General features: G+C 41.6%; 1 protein-coding gene across 6 annotated transcripts in view; it reads right to left on the minus strand.

The window, feature by feature from the left end:
• Positions 1 to 14,344, minus strand: part of TACC2 (transforming acidic coiled-coil containing protein 2) — a 225,765-nt gene that overhangs the window by 26,997 nt on the left and 184,424 nt on the right. For 5 of the 6 annotated variants that reach the window (XM_066622540.1, XM_066622539.1, XM_066622538.1 and 2 more), the window contains 5 exons: positions 10,909 to 10,969; positions 9,681 to 9,888; positions 4,296 to 4,357; positions 3,890 to 4,005; positions 136 to 307 (listed from right to left, as the gene is read on the minus strand). In XM_066622540.1, the coding sequence (XP_066478637.1) occupies positions 136 to 307; positions 3,890 to 4,005; positions 4,296 to 4,357; positions 9,681 to 9,888; positions 10,909 to 10,969 (619 nt within the window). The remainder of the gene's footprint in view (positions 1 to 135; positions 308 to 3,889; positions 4,006 to 4,295; positions 4,358 to 9,680; positions 9,889 to 10,908; positions 10,970 to 14,344) is intronic. The other variant, XM_066622536.1, reaches the window with a different exon arrangement.

Consider the following 14,344-nt stretch of genomic DNA (forward strand, 5'->3'; position numbering starts at 1 on the left):
AATAATACAATTTTAAGATACCTTAAACATGGGTTTTCTATTGAGAGCCTCTAAATTGGTGTTGCATTTTCATGCTAGACTAGCTCTACACTCAAGGTAGTGGTCCACAATAGAGGTTACTCAAGAAGTACTTACTATATCAAGGTTGTTTGAAGTGGTTCCTAAGGTCATAGGGTCCAGTTCTTTTGTTTTTGATTTGTCAGGTGGCTGTATGGATGCCTCCTGGCTGGCAGCCAGAGATCGAGAAGCTGGATGCTGTAATTTCATTCCAGAGGACAGCTGAGTTTCTGTTTCTTCCAGGCTTGACCTAAAATTAAGCAATATGCTTCCAGAGTTTATAACACAGAATGCCAAATTGATGGTTCTGCCAACGCAACAGCACATACATTTTCAATACATCCTCACATTCCAGTTTCCATGTTCTGGATAAAAAGAGATACATGCCAAACATTATTTGTGCTGGATAATTGCCATACATATAATTGTGTGAATTTAGAATTTAAGGTCCCAATTCTGAGGTGGGCCAGTGCTGGCGCTGACCTCTGGCGTCAGGAGTCGCAAATACTCTCACTAAAAGGGTCAGCCCTCAGAGTATAGACTTGGGAATCATGAGAGTTGGGAAAAAGAAAGAGATCTTGAACTTTTATTAGGTTGCCATCATGTTTGCAATTCCCTGCTATGCTTTTAAGGAATTGAAGAATGAAGTTGCTGATCTCTTGACTAAGATATGCAACTTGTCCCTCAAAACGGCCACAGTGCCAGAAGATTGGAGGATAGCAAATGTCATGCCTATCTTTAAAAAGGGAAAGAGGGGGGACCCGGGAAACTATAGGCCGGTCAGCCTAACATCTATACCAGGTAAGATGGTGGAATGCCTCATCAAAGATAGGATCTCAAAACAAATAGACGAACAGGCCTTGCTGAGGGAGAAAAGGTCAACAGGCATGTGTATGCGGGGAACCCGTAGACATTATATATCTGGACTTTCAGAAGGTGTTCGACACGGTCCCTCACCAAAGGCTACTAAAAAAACTCCACAGTCAGGGAACTAGAGGACAGGTCCTCTCATGGACTGAGAACTGGTTGAAGGCCAAGAAACAGAGAGTGGGTGTAAATGGGCAATTTTCACAATGGAGAGAAGTGAAAAGCAGTGTGCCCCAAGGATCTGTCCTGGGACCGGTGCTTTTCAACCTCTTCATAAATGACCTGGAGACAGGCTTGAGCAGTGAGGCGGCAAAGTTTGCAGACAACACCAAACTTTTCCGAATCGTGAAGACCAGAAGTGATTGTGACGAGCTCCAGAAGGATCTCTCCAGACTGGCAGAAAGGACAGCAAAATGGCAGATGCGCTTCAATGTCAGTAAGTGTAAAGTCATGCACATTGGGGCAAAAAATCAAAACTTCACATATAGGCTGATGGGTTCTGAGCTGTCTGTGACAGATCAGGAGAGAGATCTTGGGGTGGTGGTGGACAGGTCGATGAAAGTGTCGACCCAATGTGCAGCAGCAATAAAGAAGGCCAATTCTATGCTTGGGATCATTGGAAAAGGTATTGAGAAAAAAACGGCTAATATTACAATGCCATTGTACAAATTGATGGTAAGGCCACACCTAGAGTATTTTGTCCAGTTCTGGTCGCCACATCTCAAAAAAGACATAGTGGAAATGGAAAAGGTGCAAAAGAGAGTGACTAAGATGATTACTGGGCTGGGGCACCTTCCTTATGAGGAAAGGCTACGGCATTTGGGCCTCTTCAGCCTACAAAAGAGACATCTGAGGGGGGACATGATTGAGACATACAAAATTATGCAGGAGGTGGACAGAGTGGATAGAGAGATGCTCTTTACACTCTCACATAACACCAGAACCGGGGACATCCACTAAAATTGAGTGTTGGGAGAGTTAGGACAGACAAAAGAAAATATTTCTTTACTCAGCATTTGGTTGGTCAACACCTTGCCACAAGATGTGGTGATGGCGTCTGGCCTGGACGCCTTTAAAAGGGGATTGGACAATTTTCTGGAGGAAAAATCCATTACGGGTTACAAGCCATGAAGTGCATGTACAACCTCTTGATTTTAGAAATGGGCTATGTCAGAATGCCAGATGCAAGGGAGGGCGCCAGAATGAGGTCTCTTGTTATCTGGTGTGCTCCCTGGGGCATTTGGTGGGCCGCTGTGAGATACAGGGAGCTGGACTAGAGGGGCCTATGGCCTGATCCAGTGGGGCTGTTCTTATGTTCTTATGCTGGCCATTAGATTCATGAATGTAGGAAAATTAGTTAAGGGTGCAATCCTAACTGCTCCTTGGGCCGACACAAGTCCCTTATGCTGGCCCAAGAGGATCGCAAACGTGCCGTAAAGTACATTTGCTCCTCCTTGAGAGATGGCTGGGCCAGCGCAGGCTTAGGAATGGAGGGTTTTGTCAACTGAGTTCAGCTGATGCAGTGGTCTGGGGTGGGTAGGGAGGAGGTGGGGGGAGGGAGGTATTCTGCGGTGGGAGGAGGGCGGACGGAGGGCAGTCCCGGAGGCAGGCGGATAGGGAGCAGCTCAGACCTGGCTGTTATGCCAGATCCCAACCCTGTTCCCCGAGCAGCATGGAGTGGTTGCAAGCCGCTCTGCTCTCCTCTGACTTATGCCACCACCAGAGCTGGTGCAATTTCAAGGAGACCCACTGGGGCTGTGGTGGCTTATCCGGGGGTAAGGGGAAGAGTTTCCCCTTGCCTCTGGTCAAGCCACTTCAGGCCCCAATCTTGTGCTGGATACAGCGCAGGCCTCTGGACCTACCTATTCCAATGCAAGATTGGATTGCACTGTCATTTTGTTTATTGCATTTCTGAAAGTTGGTTAGATACATGACATGTATTTTCTTCTACCTGTTCTTCTGCTTCTCCTCTCATTTTTTCTTTCTCCTCCCCACTTTTTACTAAAATGAGAGGCCTAATATATAAGTTAATTGCATGTTTCTTCACACTCCATCTCATATTTCCCCCACTCCTGCCCCAGGTTCTCCCTTTCAGTAAAGTTCCCAAAAAGAAAACTCTGTGAACACTGGGGTAGGAATACCCTATTCATGTGCTTAAAGCTGGGAGTTGTAGAGTGATGACAATGTGCCTCATTGAAGATATCCTTGCATCCAGCTCTTTTTGAAAATAATGGAGGAACACTTTTAGTCTGCTTTTATGGCAAGTTATGTTTAATGTATACACAATTTTATTCACTACATAGTGCCCTGATAAGAACATAAGAAAAGCCCCGCTGGATCAGGCCAAAGGCCCATCTAGTCCAGCTTCCTGAATCTCACAGCGGCCCACCAGATCCCTTGGAGCACATAAGACAGCAAGAGACCTGCATCCTGGTACCCTCCCTTGCATCTGGCAAAGACTTGCCACTGAAGATTTTCAAAATGTGTAAGGCAAAATAAATCTATTTTCTGCACACTTTAAAGGTTTTCCTCTTTTCCCCCTTTCTTTCTATATCACACTGTAAAACCTATAAACTAGTCTAGAAACTTACACAAACATTTGAATGAGACCCTGCAAGGTTTGCAAAGATTTGTCAGGACAGCATGATGCTCAAAGCTATGTGCTTCCTATCCATACCTCAATTTTTCCATTTGCCCTTCTTTGTCATTGCTAGGTAAATGACATTTGCTTTTCAAATGTTAGCTAACTTTAACAATATCATGTCTAAAAATGCATAATAGATTATAGAGTTCACCACTTCAAGTTGTGATCATGTCCATACATTTATTCCCCCAAAATACAGTACACAGAGAGAAAAATCACAGGAGGAAGAGAAAACAATGGACATGTAGGCATATTTCTGGTTACGATTACTATATTAACTCTGTACAAATAATTATACTTTTTGATAATTCCTTCAAGTACCCAGAATAAGGTGTTGTAGAATCAGATAATCGAACTGGAGGAGACTTGATAGGACTCTCCTGCTGCGCATCAAACATAAGGTACAAAGATGGTTTTGTCTGAGTACCACCATCCTGCTGACAAAAGAAAAGGAAAAATATTACAATACATCATCTGCCGGAAAAAAGCTCTTAGTCCCCTGCGTGCAACTAATTATGTACAACTAAGCCACCAGTAACAAGCCATGAAATGCTAAATTTCTTTGCCAATATTCAGCTTTAACTTTAATCTGGTACCTAACAAGACAAGCAGTGTTTGATTTCATTGAATTTCAATAAGCCATTACATTGGGCCACAGTGCTCATGCTGTAATTCACATCAGCACATATAATTTCTAGTGTTTAAACAATCAGAAATACACACTTACAGATATGGAGGAGCCTATCTTCTCCATATATTCTATTTCATATGAGTTGCCATATTCCAGCTCTGCAATACAAAAAACAAAACAAAACAAACACATAGAAAGATTTTGGCACGATATTGATCTGTAATACTGCTAACTGGGTAAGAGGCACTTTCTAGGTGGGTGCTCTTCTTTTATTTAGCAGGGGGAGAGTAACTGGCCCTCCTCACTCCAGCAGTGTCTTTTCTAGTGGCTGTCTGCTGGTATTCTTTTGCATCTTTTTAGATTGTGAGCCCTTTTGGGACAGGGAGCCATTTAGTTATTTGATTTTTCTCTGTAAACTGCTTTGTGAACTTTTAGTTGAAAAGCGGTATATAAATACTGTTAATAAATAATAATAATAATAATAATAATAATAATAATAATAATAATAATAATAATAATAGCAGCAGCAGCATTTGGACACTATACAGCTGTAAACGCCTTGAGGCTTTACAGCTGATGATAACTAAACCCAAAATTATCAGACACACCTCAAAGCATGCTTGGAACTGAACTCTGCCTACACAAAGGTGCACAAAGTTAAGAAAGAACCATAGGATAAGACATCCCAAACCACAAGGATTTGTAAAGCTTAACATAGCTAGATATTCAGTGGCTAGTCTGGAAACACTAGCTACTGCCAAAGAGATGCAAAGCAGTGGGGTATATACATGGGTGAGAGTAGCATGCCTGAATAAATGGGGGCCTGGAGCATAACCCTGCCCTGGACTCCTGCCTGCCCAGTGGTGGAACATTGGTATCAGACCTTCTGGTGGGCAGGGTTCTTTGACTAGTGCCCAACACAGACAACATTAATATTATCTCAAAGAAGGTTACTTAAACCTTTCCACTACTTTTCTTCTATAGTCCCTCCCTCTAGTTTTTTGTTTGCTTGTTTTACCCAGACAGGAATCTCAGATGGATCTTTGCCATAAGCAATGGATGAAGCAGCTTACTCTTTGTCTAGAAAGGGTAAGTCCCATTATATAAACTCTTGCATGCAAATAAAAGTCTGATCAGCTTATGATAATTATTGGGAAGTATATTTCTTCAAAATTCTTGGCTATAGACTTGGCACACAGGAGGATTGAGGTTTGGTTCTCTATTGGAAAAAACACTGTTTAGAGGAAACAAACTAATCTGAAGCTACACCTAACACTTCTATTGCATACTGTCCCAAAAGCAATCCAGAACGGAGTTAATATTGTTCCCTGAAACCTGCTCTTCACACAATCAGAACTGTACCATGTCAGTAACTTTTGTGCCCAGAAAACATCCTTAGACTGCTGATTTTCACAAACAAAGCAGATAAAATTAATTCAGGAAAAGGGACTTAGGCATTCACATAGTTCTTATTGTTTTTGATGCTATTGCTATTTTGATGTAATGTGGCATTTTTCAGTTGTTTGGGAAGATAAGCTGGTGCAGGGGCTTCCCTGTTCTCTTACTTGAACAGGGGAATTCTCAGAATCTTTCTGTGTTCAGTACATTTCCATGAACAGAAGTGAACAAGAAGCCTTTGCACATATGGGGCTTTGAATCACACCCTTTCCCTGAAGCTTCCACATCTTATATCAGAATGACATTGCTGTTAATTAAAAGTTTGTTCCCTCCTTCATCTCGTATAAATGTGTTAATTGTTGACAATGAGAAAATGTGTTAAGTATCTTTCTTCCACCACACCAGATGCTACATTTGTAAAACAGCAGGAATTAGTTTTCAAGATTTAATGCCATTCTAATTTATATTGAATAGTTGTAGTTAAGTTAATAGTAAAACTCTGATGTCCAGCATGACTTTTTCATGGTTTAAAACAATCTTTAAGACATACTGGATTTCCTGCTAGTTCAAAAAAAGTTTTAAAGATAAAATGGAAGCTGATATTATTCCAAACGCAAGTTTAACAATCAAGACAAAAAACAAATCTGAAATGCTTCTGAAATGAATTGTCCTGCTTGCTCAGACTTTGTTGTTGTAGCATTCTATGGGCAACCCCATTTAATTGTACCTGACATTTTGAGCAGTGAGGTGGCAAAGTTTGCAGATGACACCAAACTTTTCGAAGTGGTGAAGACCAGACGTGATTGTGAGGAGCTCCAGAAGGATCTCTCCAAACTGGCAGAATGGGCAGCAAAATGGCAGATGCGTTTCAATGTAAGTAAGTCATGCACATTGGGGCAAAAAAATCAAAACTTTAGATTTAGGCTGATGGGTTCTGAGCTGTCTGTGACAGATCAGGAGAGAGATCTTGGTATGCTGGTGGACAGGTCGATGAAAGTGTTGACCCAATGTGTGGCGGCAGTAAAGAAGGCCAATTCTATGCTTGGGATCATTAGAAAAGGTATTGAGAACAAAACGGCTAATATTACAATGCTGTTGTACAAATCGATGGTAAGGTCACACCTGGAATATTGTGTCCAATTCGGGTCGCCACATCTCAAAAAGGACATAGTGGAAATGGAAAACGTGCAAAAGAGAACAACTAAGATTATTACTGGGCTGGGGGACCTTCTTGATGAGGAAAGGCTATAGCGTTTGGGCCTCTTCAACCTAGAAAAGAGATGCCTGAGGGGGACATGACTGAGACATACAAAATTATGCACGGAAGGATAAAGCGGATAGAGAGATGCTCTTTACACTCTCACATAACACCAGAACCAGGGGACATCCATTAAAATTGAGTGTTGGGAGGGTTAGGACAGACAAAAGAAAATATTTCTTTATTCAGCGTGTGGTCAGTTTGTAGAACTCCTTGCCACAGGATGTGGTGACAGCATCTGACCTGGATGCCTTTAAAAGGGGATTGGATAAGTTTCTGGATGAAAAATCCATTATGGGTTACAAGCCATGATGTGTATGTGCAACCTCCTGATTTTAGAAATGGACTATGTCAGAATGCCAGATGCAAGGGAGGGCACCAGGATGCAGGTCTCTTGTTATCTGGTGTGCTCCCTGGGGCATTTGGTGGGCCGCTGTGAGATACAGGAAGCTGGACTAGATGGGCCTATGGCCTGATCCAGTGGGGCTGTTCTTATGTTATGTATAATGACAGGAAACAGACTCTGCATTAGTGTCCACCCGGAGGTATATACTGCAGTGGCTTCTGCTGCATCTCTAGTTATCTCTTACAGTACATAGCATCTGACTTCTGGGTTGAGAGTATTTAATCCTAGCAGGTCCCAGATTGTTTTAGTTGATGGCCAACATGAAAAGAAAAAGGAGCTGAAATACAGACTGGTAATTACCATCTCAGAAGAAAGAAATGGTGTGCCCCTTTAGGGAAGAGCCTTTTGTCTCAGAGCGTTCAAATTCTTAATCGTAATGAAGTAGCAAGATAAAGAAAAGTCGAGAGAATTAGAAAAGGAGCCAACTCAAGATGACAAAAATGTTCTACTTAAGTATCAGCTTATGACAAACGCATGTGAAAGGTAGTTTATTGTACCAAGAAGATGTTCAAAGAAGAATCTAGAGCAGTGCAAATGATAACCTCGGAAACAAGCCTTTAATTGCTCTGAAGTTTCCTACTGAGGCACAAAAAGGAAGTCCAGTGGGAAGGTATGATTACATTTAAATGATATCAACTGAGTAATCATCATTGGTTGTAATTGATAGTTAATCTGAACCACATATTACCCAGCAGACGTAAGAGGTAGCAGATTAGTATTTATAGTTGCCCTTGTGGTGCCAGTCTATGTTGAGTTTAGATCATGTGGTAAATTAATGTAACAATATGTATTTTGACTGATTCTGAGATAATTGCTTTTGTTATAATTTTGTCTTACAATAGGTTAAGTATCATTTACACACCATCCTTCCTAAGACCCTCTAGACAGGCCCAGTTTTGTATATCTTTATCATCATTGATTAGAATGTTACAGAGAAGGAGTAGGATGCTTTTTCATTATGACACCCTCTGTGTGGAACTCACTTTGTAGGAAAGTGCATCAGGTTCAATCCCTCCAGGATTTTAGGAGTTTAGTTAAGGTGGCCCTCTGTCAGAGAGTATGTGGGCTATTAGAAAGGCAAGGGTTTAAAACTGTTGCTAAAATGAATTTTTCATTGTGCAATTTTTCCACTGTAAATGGACTCTTTTATTTTTCACTGCTCTTTTATACAACTGTAAGGGGGTGGGAGGGCTTTCAAGAGTTAAAGAGCAGGACAGAAATGCAAAAAAAAACTCAATTAAAAAGACACATTGAATTATATAGGATTTAAGTTAGAACGCAGGGCACAGCTTTTTCAGGAGCCACCCACGTTATGGAATTCCCTCCTCCAGAAAGCTCAACTGGCCTCTTAACTACTGGGTGTTCAGGCAGGTAGTTAACAAGTATCTGTTCCATTGTACTTTTAGGGCGCAAACCTAACCCCTTATGTCAGTGCTTTCCAGCACTGGCATAGCGGTGCCAATGGGCCATGTGCTGCATCCTGCAGTTGGGTGTCACTCACAGAGGCCTCCTCAAAGTAAGGGAATGTTTATTCTCTTACCTCGGAGCTGCATTGCCCTTATGTCAGCATTGGAAAGCGCTGACATAAAGGGTTAGGATTGCGCCCTTAGTTAGTTTTTTGATTGGTGGCACTGGATCTGCTTTACAACTGGAGCTTCTGTAATGTATTTTATTTATTTTGCTGCTGGGACTAGATTTTCAGTCTTGTGGTAAACTGACTAAGGGCTCAATCCTATTGCGTGCCCTAGTGCTGGCGCTGGGTGTCATAAAGATGCCATAAAGTAGGGAGCAGGAAGCCCCAGAGCTGGGCTAGTGCTTGGCCAGTGCCAGTTGTGCTGGGCTCAGCACTGGATGGAGGATACTCTGCAGGAGCACCCAAACATAAGTCGCACTGCTAGGCGGTGGTGCAGGTTTGCAGGGCAGGGGGAGATACTCCAGGGAAGATTCCTCTTCTTTTTGAGTGAGCCCTCGGAACATAGGAGGGTTTAAAATAAAGGCTGAATCTTACAAGTTGAGAGTCAAGAATAAAAGAATATAGCCATGTACTTAGCAGCAAAATAGGACTGGGAGCTTCACCAATTAAGCAAGAGACTGGATATACATAAAAAGGTTTCATGCTACCCCCACCGAAGCTAGTCATAATTTACTATTGACTGCAGTTGCATCTGGATCGCCTCCAAACATCTCTAGCTGAAAGCTTGTTATCTGGCCAACAGAACATTTAATATAAATGAGACAGTGAATTAAAGCTAAACATACTGGAAAACAAAATTAAATGGGATCATTCGACTGGCACTTGAGGAAAGAGAACCAAATAGCCTATTTTGTTCCTGCATGACTCCATGCCCAATTGCCACGCCAAGTTAAACACAACATGTTAAACATGATTTGTCTTGGTCTTCCCCTGCCTCTGGCTTACCTTCTGTAGGAGAACTAAACTTGGTTTCATTTACAAAAGTTGACAGATCTGACGGGTGAGGGTAATCCTGTTTATCTGAATCCAGGTCCACTGTCATACAAGTCCATTTCTGACTGCCCACCGACGATGCCAGTTTCTCTTCATCAGTTGCATGAACCACTGTGGAGACAACAGAGGGTGTTTCCGCAGTAGGCAGTGGCGTGGTCTCCTGAGAGAACAAAATGTTAAATAACTACTGTGCTGTAGAGAAAGAAACAAACAATTGCCTCCTTTCACTTTTCCCTTTCATTTTTAACTCCATGCTACCTATTCAAGATCCATACAGAGACCATGAGAACTGCAATCCCAGGAATGTGAATGAAACTTCATGGGGGGAGGCAGCGGTGCTATGGCTCAATACAAGAATAAATGCCCTGTAGGCAGAAGATGCAGGCTCTGCCCTCAGCATCTCCAGTAATTATGAACAATCCTCCCTCTGCATATAATCCTAGAGAGTTGCTGTCAGTCAGCAACAAATACCCACTTATATTTTCTTATTAGCACACAGACCAAAATATCTGAGTTCAAATAATCAAGCAAGTGAATTGATATTTTCAAGCAATTATTCCATACTTTGGTACCATGCCTTAGACCCCATTCACTACTGAAACTCACAGACCAAACCTAACACTTTGCAGCACTGATACAGCCATTCCAAAGGGGCACACACTGAATCCTGCCATGGGGGTGGTAGTGATGGAGACCTCTTCAAGGTAAGGGATCGTTTGTACTGCATTGGTGCTGAAAAGTTGGTTAGGACTGAGTTGTACATCTATGTAACTCAAACAATTTGCATTTCCTTTTGTCTATATCTTAGTTGTAAGCCTCTCAGGACAGGGATTTATTTATTTTATTTATTTATTGGATTTGTATTCTGCCTTTCTCCCCAAAGGGCACCCAGGGGAGTGCCAAGGGATCTGTCTTTCTACTCTATGTAAAGTGCCATGTACATCACTGGCACTATATAAATAAGCAACAGAGTTTTCCCCAAAGAAAATTCCTTGACAGTCATAATGGAATTGCCAGGCAGTTACTGTGTCTAACAGCACAATGCTATGCATGTCTACTCAGAAATAAGTCTCTCCTATTTCAAATGCATTTACTCCCAGGAAAGCTTGAATAGCATTGCAGCCTAATTGTCAGAAGGGGAATAACATAATCAAATAAAAAGCTCATCAAGACCCATTACCTGTGAAGGTGTATCAGACAATGGAGATCTTTTTGGTGACTTTTTCACCCTAAAAGTGTCACTGGAAAGAAAGTGAAAATTGTATGGCATGTCAGAGAAAAGTAATGGAATATAACAAGCAGTACAGAGTTAACAAAAAAATACCACCATGAAAAGCTTTCCTGGTTCAGAAAGCTTTACGTACAAGCACCACGAAAAGGCATGCACTTTCGTATCATGCGCATGAGGACTGAATCTCTGCGACAACAACAACTACAAAACCCATAATACTTCAAGCACAAGAACTGAATTTGAAGGCGCTGCCTCCTTTCCAACATAATTAGGGAACATCAGTCAATCTAAATAATGAGATGAAAATAAGCAAAAATAAATAAAAGGTATTGTCTTTCTGGCATCAAGCCAACATCAGTCCATAGATTTCAGAGTTAAATTTTTCATCACCTCAATAACGGGAACAGGAACCCCCTCAAAACAGATGGGACTGAACAAATCAGTAAAGACTTATAATATGCCAGCAAAGCGATCCTCCATCACCCTGTCCATCTGGATTTCCCATCATCTTACATTTGATCAGATTGCAAGAATGCCCATCTGCATAATGATGGTGATGAATATTTATACATTGCTTTTTAACAAAAAAAAGTTTACAAAGCAGTTCACAGAGAACATCAAATACAAGTATCCTCTCATATCCCCAGGGGATCCATTCCATGGACCCCTCTGGATATGGAAACAGCAGATACAGGGGACATTATAAAAACAAATGCCTCCGCACCACCATCACCCCTATGTGTCATTTACATTCTTAAAAGCTTATTGGGTCATAGTTTTCTTTTTTAAACAGGTCATTATAAGCATGTAAGCTTATAGTGCTACAGAGCAGGCTACCAACTGCCTGAATACTTAATGAAACCAGCTCGAATGCTGAACAAGAAAAGTTAACTGCCTCCTGTTTAGAGTTAGTTTCATTAAGCATTGAGGCTGTTTGTAGACTGCTCTGTGGCTCTATAAGCCGAAAAGGTTGCAGCGACCTGCTTAAACAAAAAACTTTGCCCCCATAAGCTTTTTAACAACATTAATGGGCACACAGGGGGACCGTGCAGGGCCCCCAATCTATGGATAACTGAATCTGCGGATACGGGATCTGCAGATATGGGGACCAGCCTGTACATAAATGATCTCCTGTCCTAGAAGGGCTACAGTTAAAACATCTAAAAATAATCTTTAATGACAATAGCTGCAAGACACTTTATCAGATGAAGACAGTGTTCAAAATACATAAAGCCAGCATTTGTAGTAGGTTCAGCCTTAAGGACTGCTTTCCTCTACAGGATTCTGCTCATTTCTTGAGATTATCTAGTGAGGCCCTTCCGGGTGTTCCCGATCACCTCCTGAGACTGAGTTGGCAAGGACGTGCAAAAGGGCCTTCTTTGTGATGACTCCCAGAACTCCGTAGCACATGATGCAGTCCCTGATGATGTTTTGGCACAAGTTGAAAAATCTGTTTTCTAAGCAGTCCTTGGATCCTCTGTGATTTCACTCAGCTCTTCCATTGATTTTTCTCTCTTTTAAAAGTCATTTTATATTTTAATAGCTATTGTGTGGTTGCTTATATTTGGACTACTTTTAAAAATCTATGGTTGTAAGGCACTTTAGATCCTTCATGGAGAAATGTGGGGTGTATTTTTAAAAAATAGTAAATTAATAAAATAAGGAAATAAAATAAGCATCATTTGCCAAGAGCTTTTGAAAGGCACCCAAACACAGTCTCACTAGCTGAACACACAAGTCAGAACTGAAGTTTCCCACTCATCGGCTGTGCCCCAGACAATTATTGGCAAGGCAACAAGAGAAGAAAAAAAAGATTAGGACAAAAGTGTTTCGGTTGATGCAGAACAAAATCCAACTCTCACCCAGTTACACACTATCCGGTCATGCATTGCTTACAAAACACAAAAATTACAATACCGCATCACTTTCAAATCAAACAAGAAAATAGTGTGCCATCTTTAAAAGTATAAGAGCATTGCAATGGTAATTGCATTTGTGCACCAAACAGATGGGGTCCAACTGCCATGACAACCTCTGGGATCCAGGCAAGCAGTAGTGGTGGCTGATTGAAGAAGGAGGAAGGTATAAAAGTGGGTACTAATTGCCCCCCAAGCCTTATTTTCAAGGCTATGATATGCCATTAGTAATCTCTTAATCAAAGAAGAAACAAACTATTGCTTATTTTAGCTGGGGACATTACTTTTATTTTAAATGAACAGATTCCACAGGCAAACAAACAGAAATAGCAGCTTTGTTCAAGCTTAGCCGCAAGCATGCAGTTTCACTTAACAACAGCTTTAGCACAACCTGCTAAAACACAACCAAAACACAACCAGCAATGGATGATGAGGCATTTCTAACCATAGCAAGCATGTTTAGGGTTAAAATTACTTACAACAGAGAACATACAGACATCACATCTTCAACCATCCTAAGACAAATAAGACAAAGAGAGAGAGACAGACAGAAGGAACTGACTGATACAAAAGAGACACTCCGTTAGTGCAAAATTGCCATGTGTTTCTGCTGCTTTAGGAAGCCTGTGTCTTAAAAGGCAGTCCAACATCCTATCAAAGTCAACTGAACTAAAGTACATTGTTAGAGGCTTCACTTCATCTGTGAAACCTACATACATACTGTTGAATTATGAGACATTATTTGGCATAGGGAGCAGAAATCAGAGATGTGGGGGTGGGGTGGGGATTATCAACCCCCATTTAATCCACAAGCTTTCTTCCTCCATTACAGCAAATTTTCAGGGCTGATGGCTAACTCTGCCTCTTTAAACACAATCAGTATATAGGTAATATTCTTTGCATGACGGTGCCATCTTCTTTCCTGGATGGCTTACATAAATGCACAGTACACATAAGCATGCCTAAGGAAATCAGGCCACAACTGAGCGATGGAGGAGCAAACAGTAGAGTCTTTTTCGCCACTCTGTCATGGCCAAGCTACATATTACATGTTGCGGTAGTGAAGGAACAAGGAGAGCCAAATAGGCGCCACAGTTAGTAGAAAAACAATAGCTTCCGCTGCTACTACCCAAGATCAAGGGGGAAATCCTGTACAAGAAGAGGGTGCCTTGGGCTAACTAACCTCTCCCCTTGCTATAAAAAGGGATCCCTGGTCCAAGGGAGATCTCATTTAACACAAACCGGTAGCAAGGGCTGAGCAAACTGGAAAAGCATGGCCAACCCACTGAGATCAGCAGGCAATAAAGAATAAAAGGAGTTTATTTAGAGGGCTAAAAGAATAAGGGATGGATAAAAGCCACAAGATAAAACACGAACAAGCACATTTCAAGCTACATAAAAAACAAGAAAGCGGAGTTGCTGGTTCCAAGAAAAAGGGGAGGAGGCACAGAGGTTAAAAGTAAGCAAAA

Source organism: Tiliqua scincoides, chromosome 3 (genome assembly GCF_035046505.1).
Source record: "Tiliqua scincoides isolate rTilSci1 chromosome 3, rTilSci1.hap2, whole genome shotgun sequence".
NCBI classification, from domain to species: Eukaryota; Metazoa; Chordata; class Lepidosauria; order Squamata; family Scincidae; genus Tiliqua; species Tiliqua scincoides.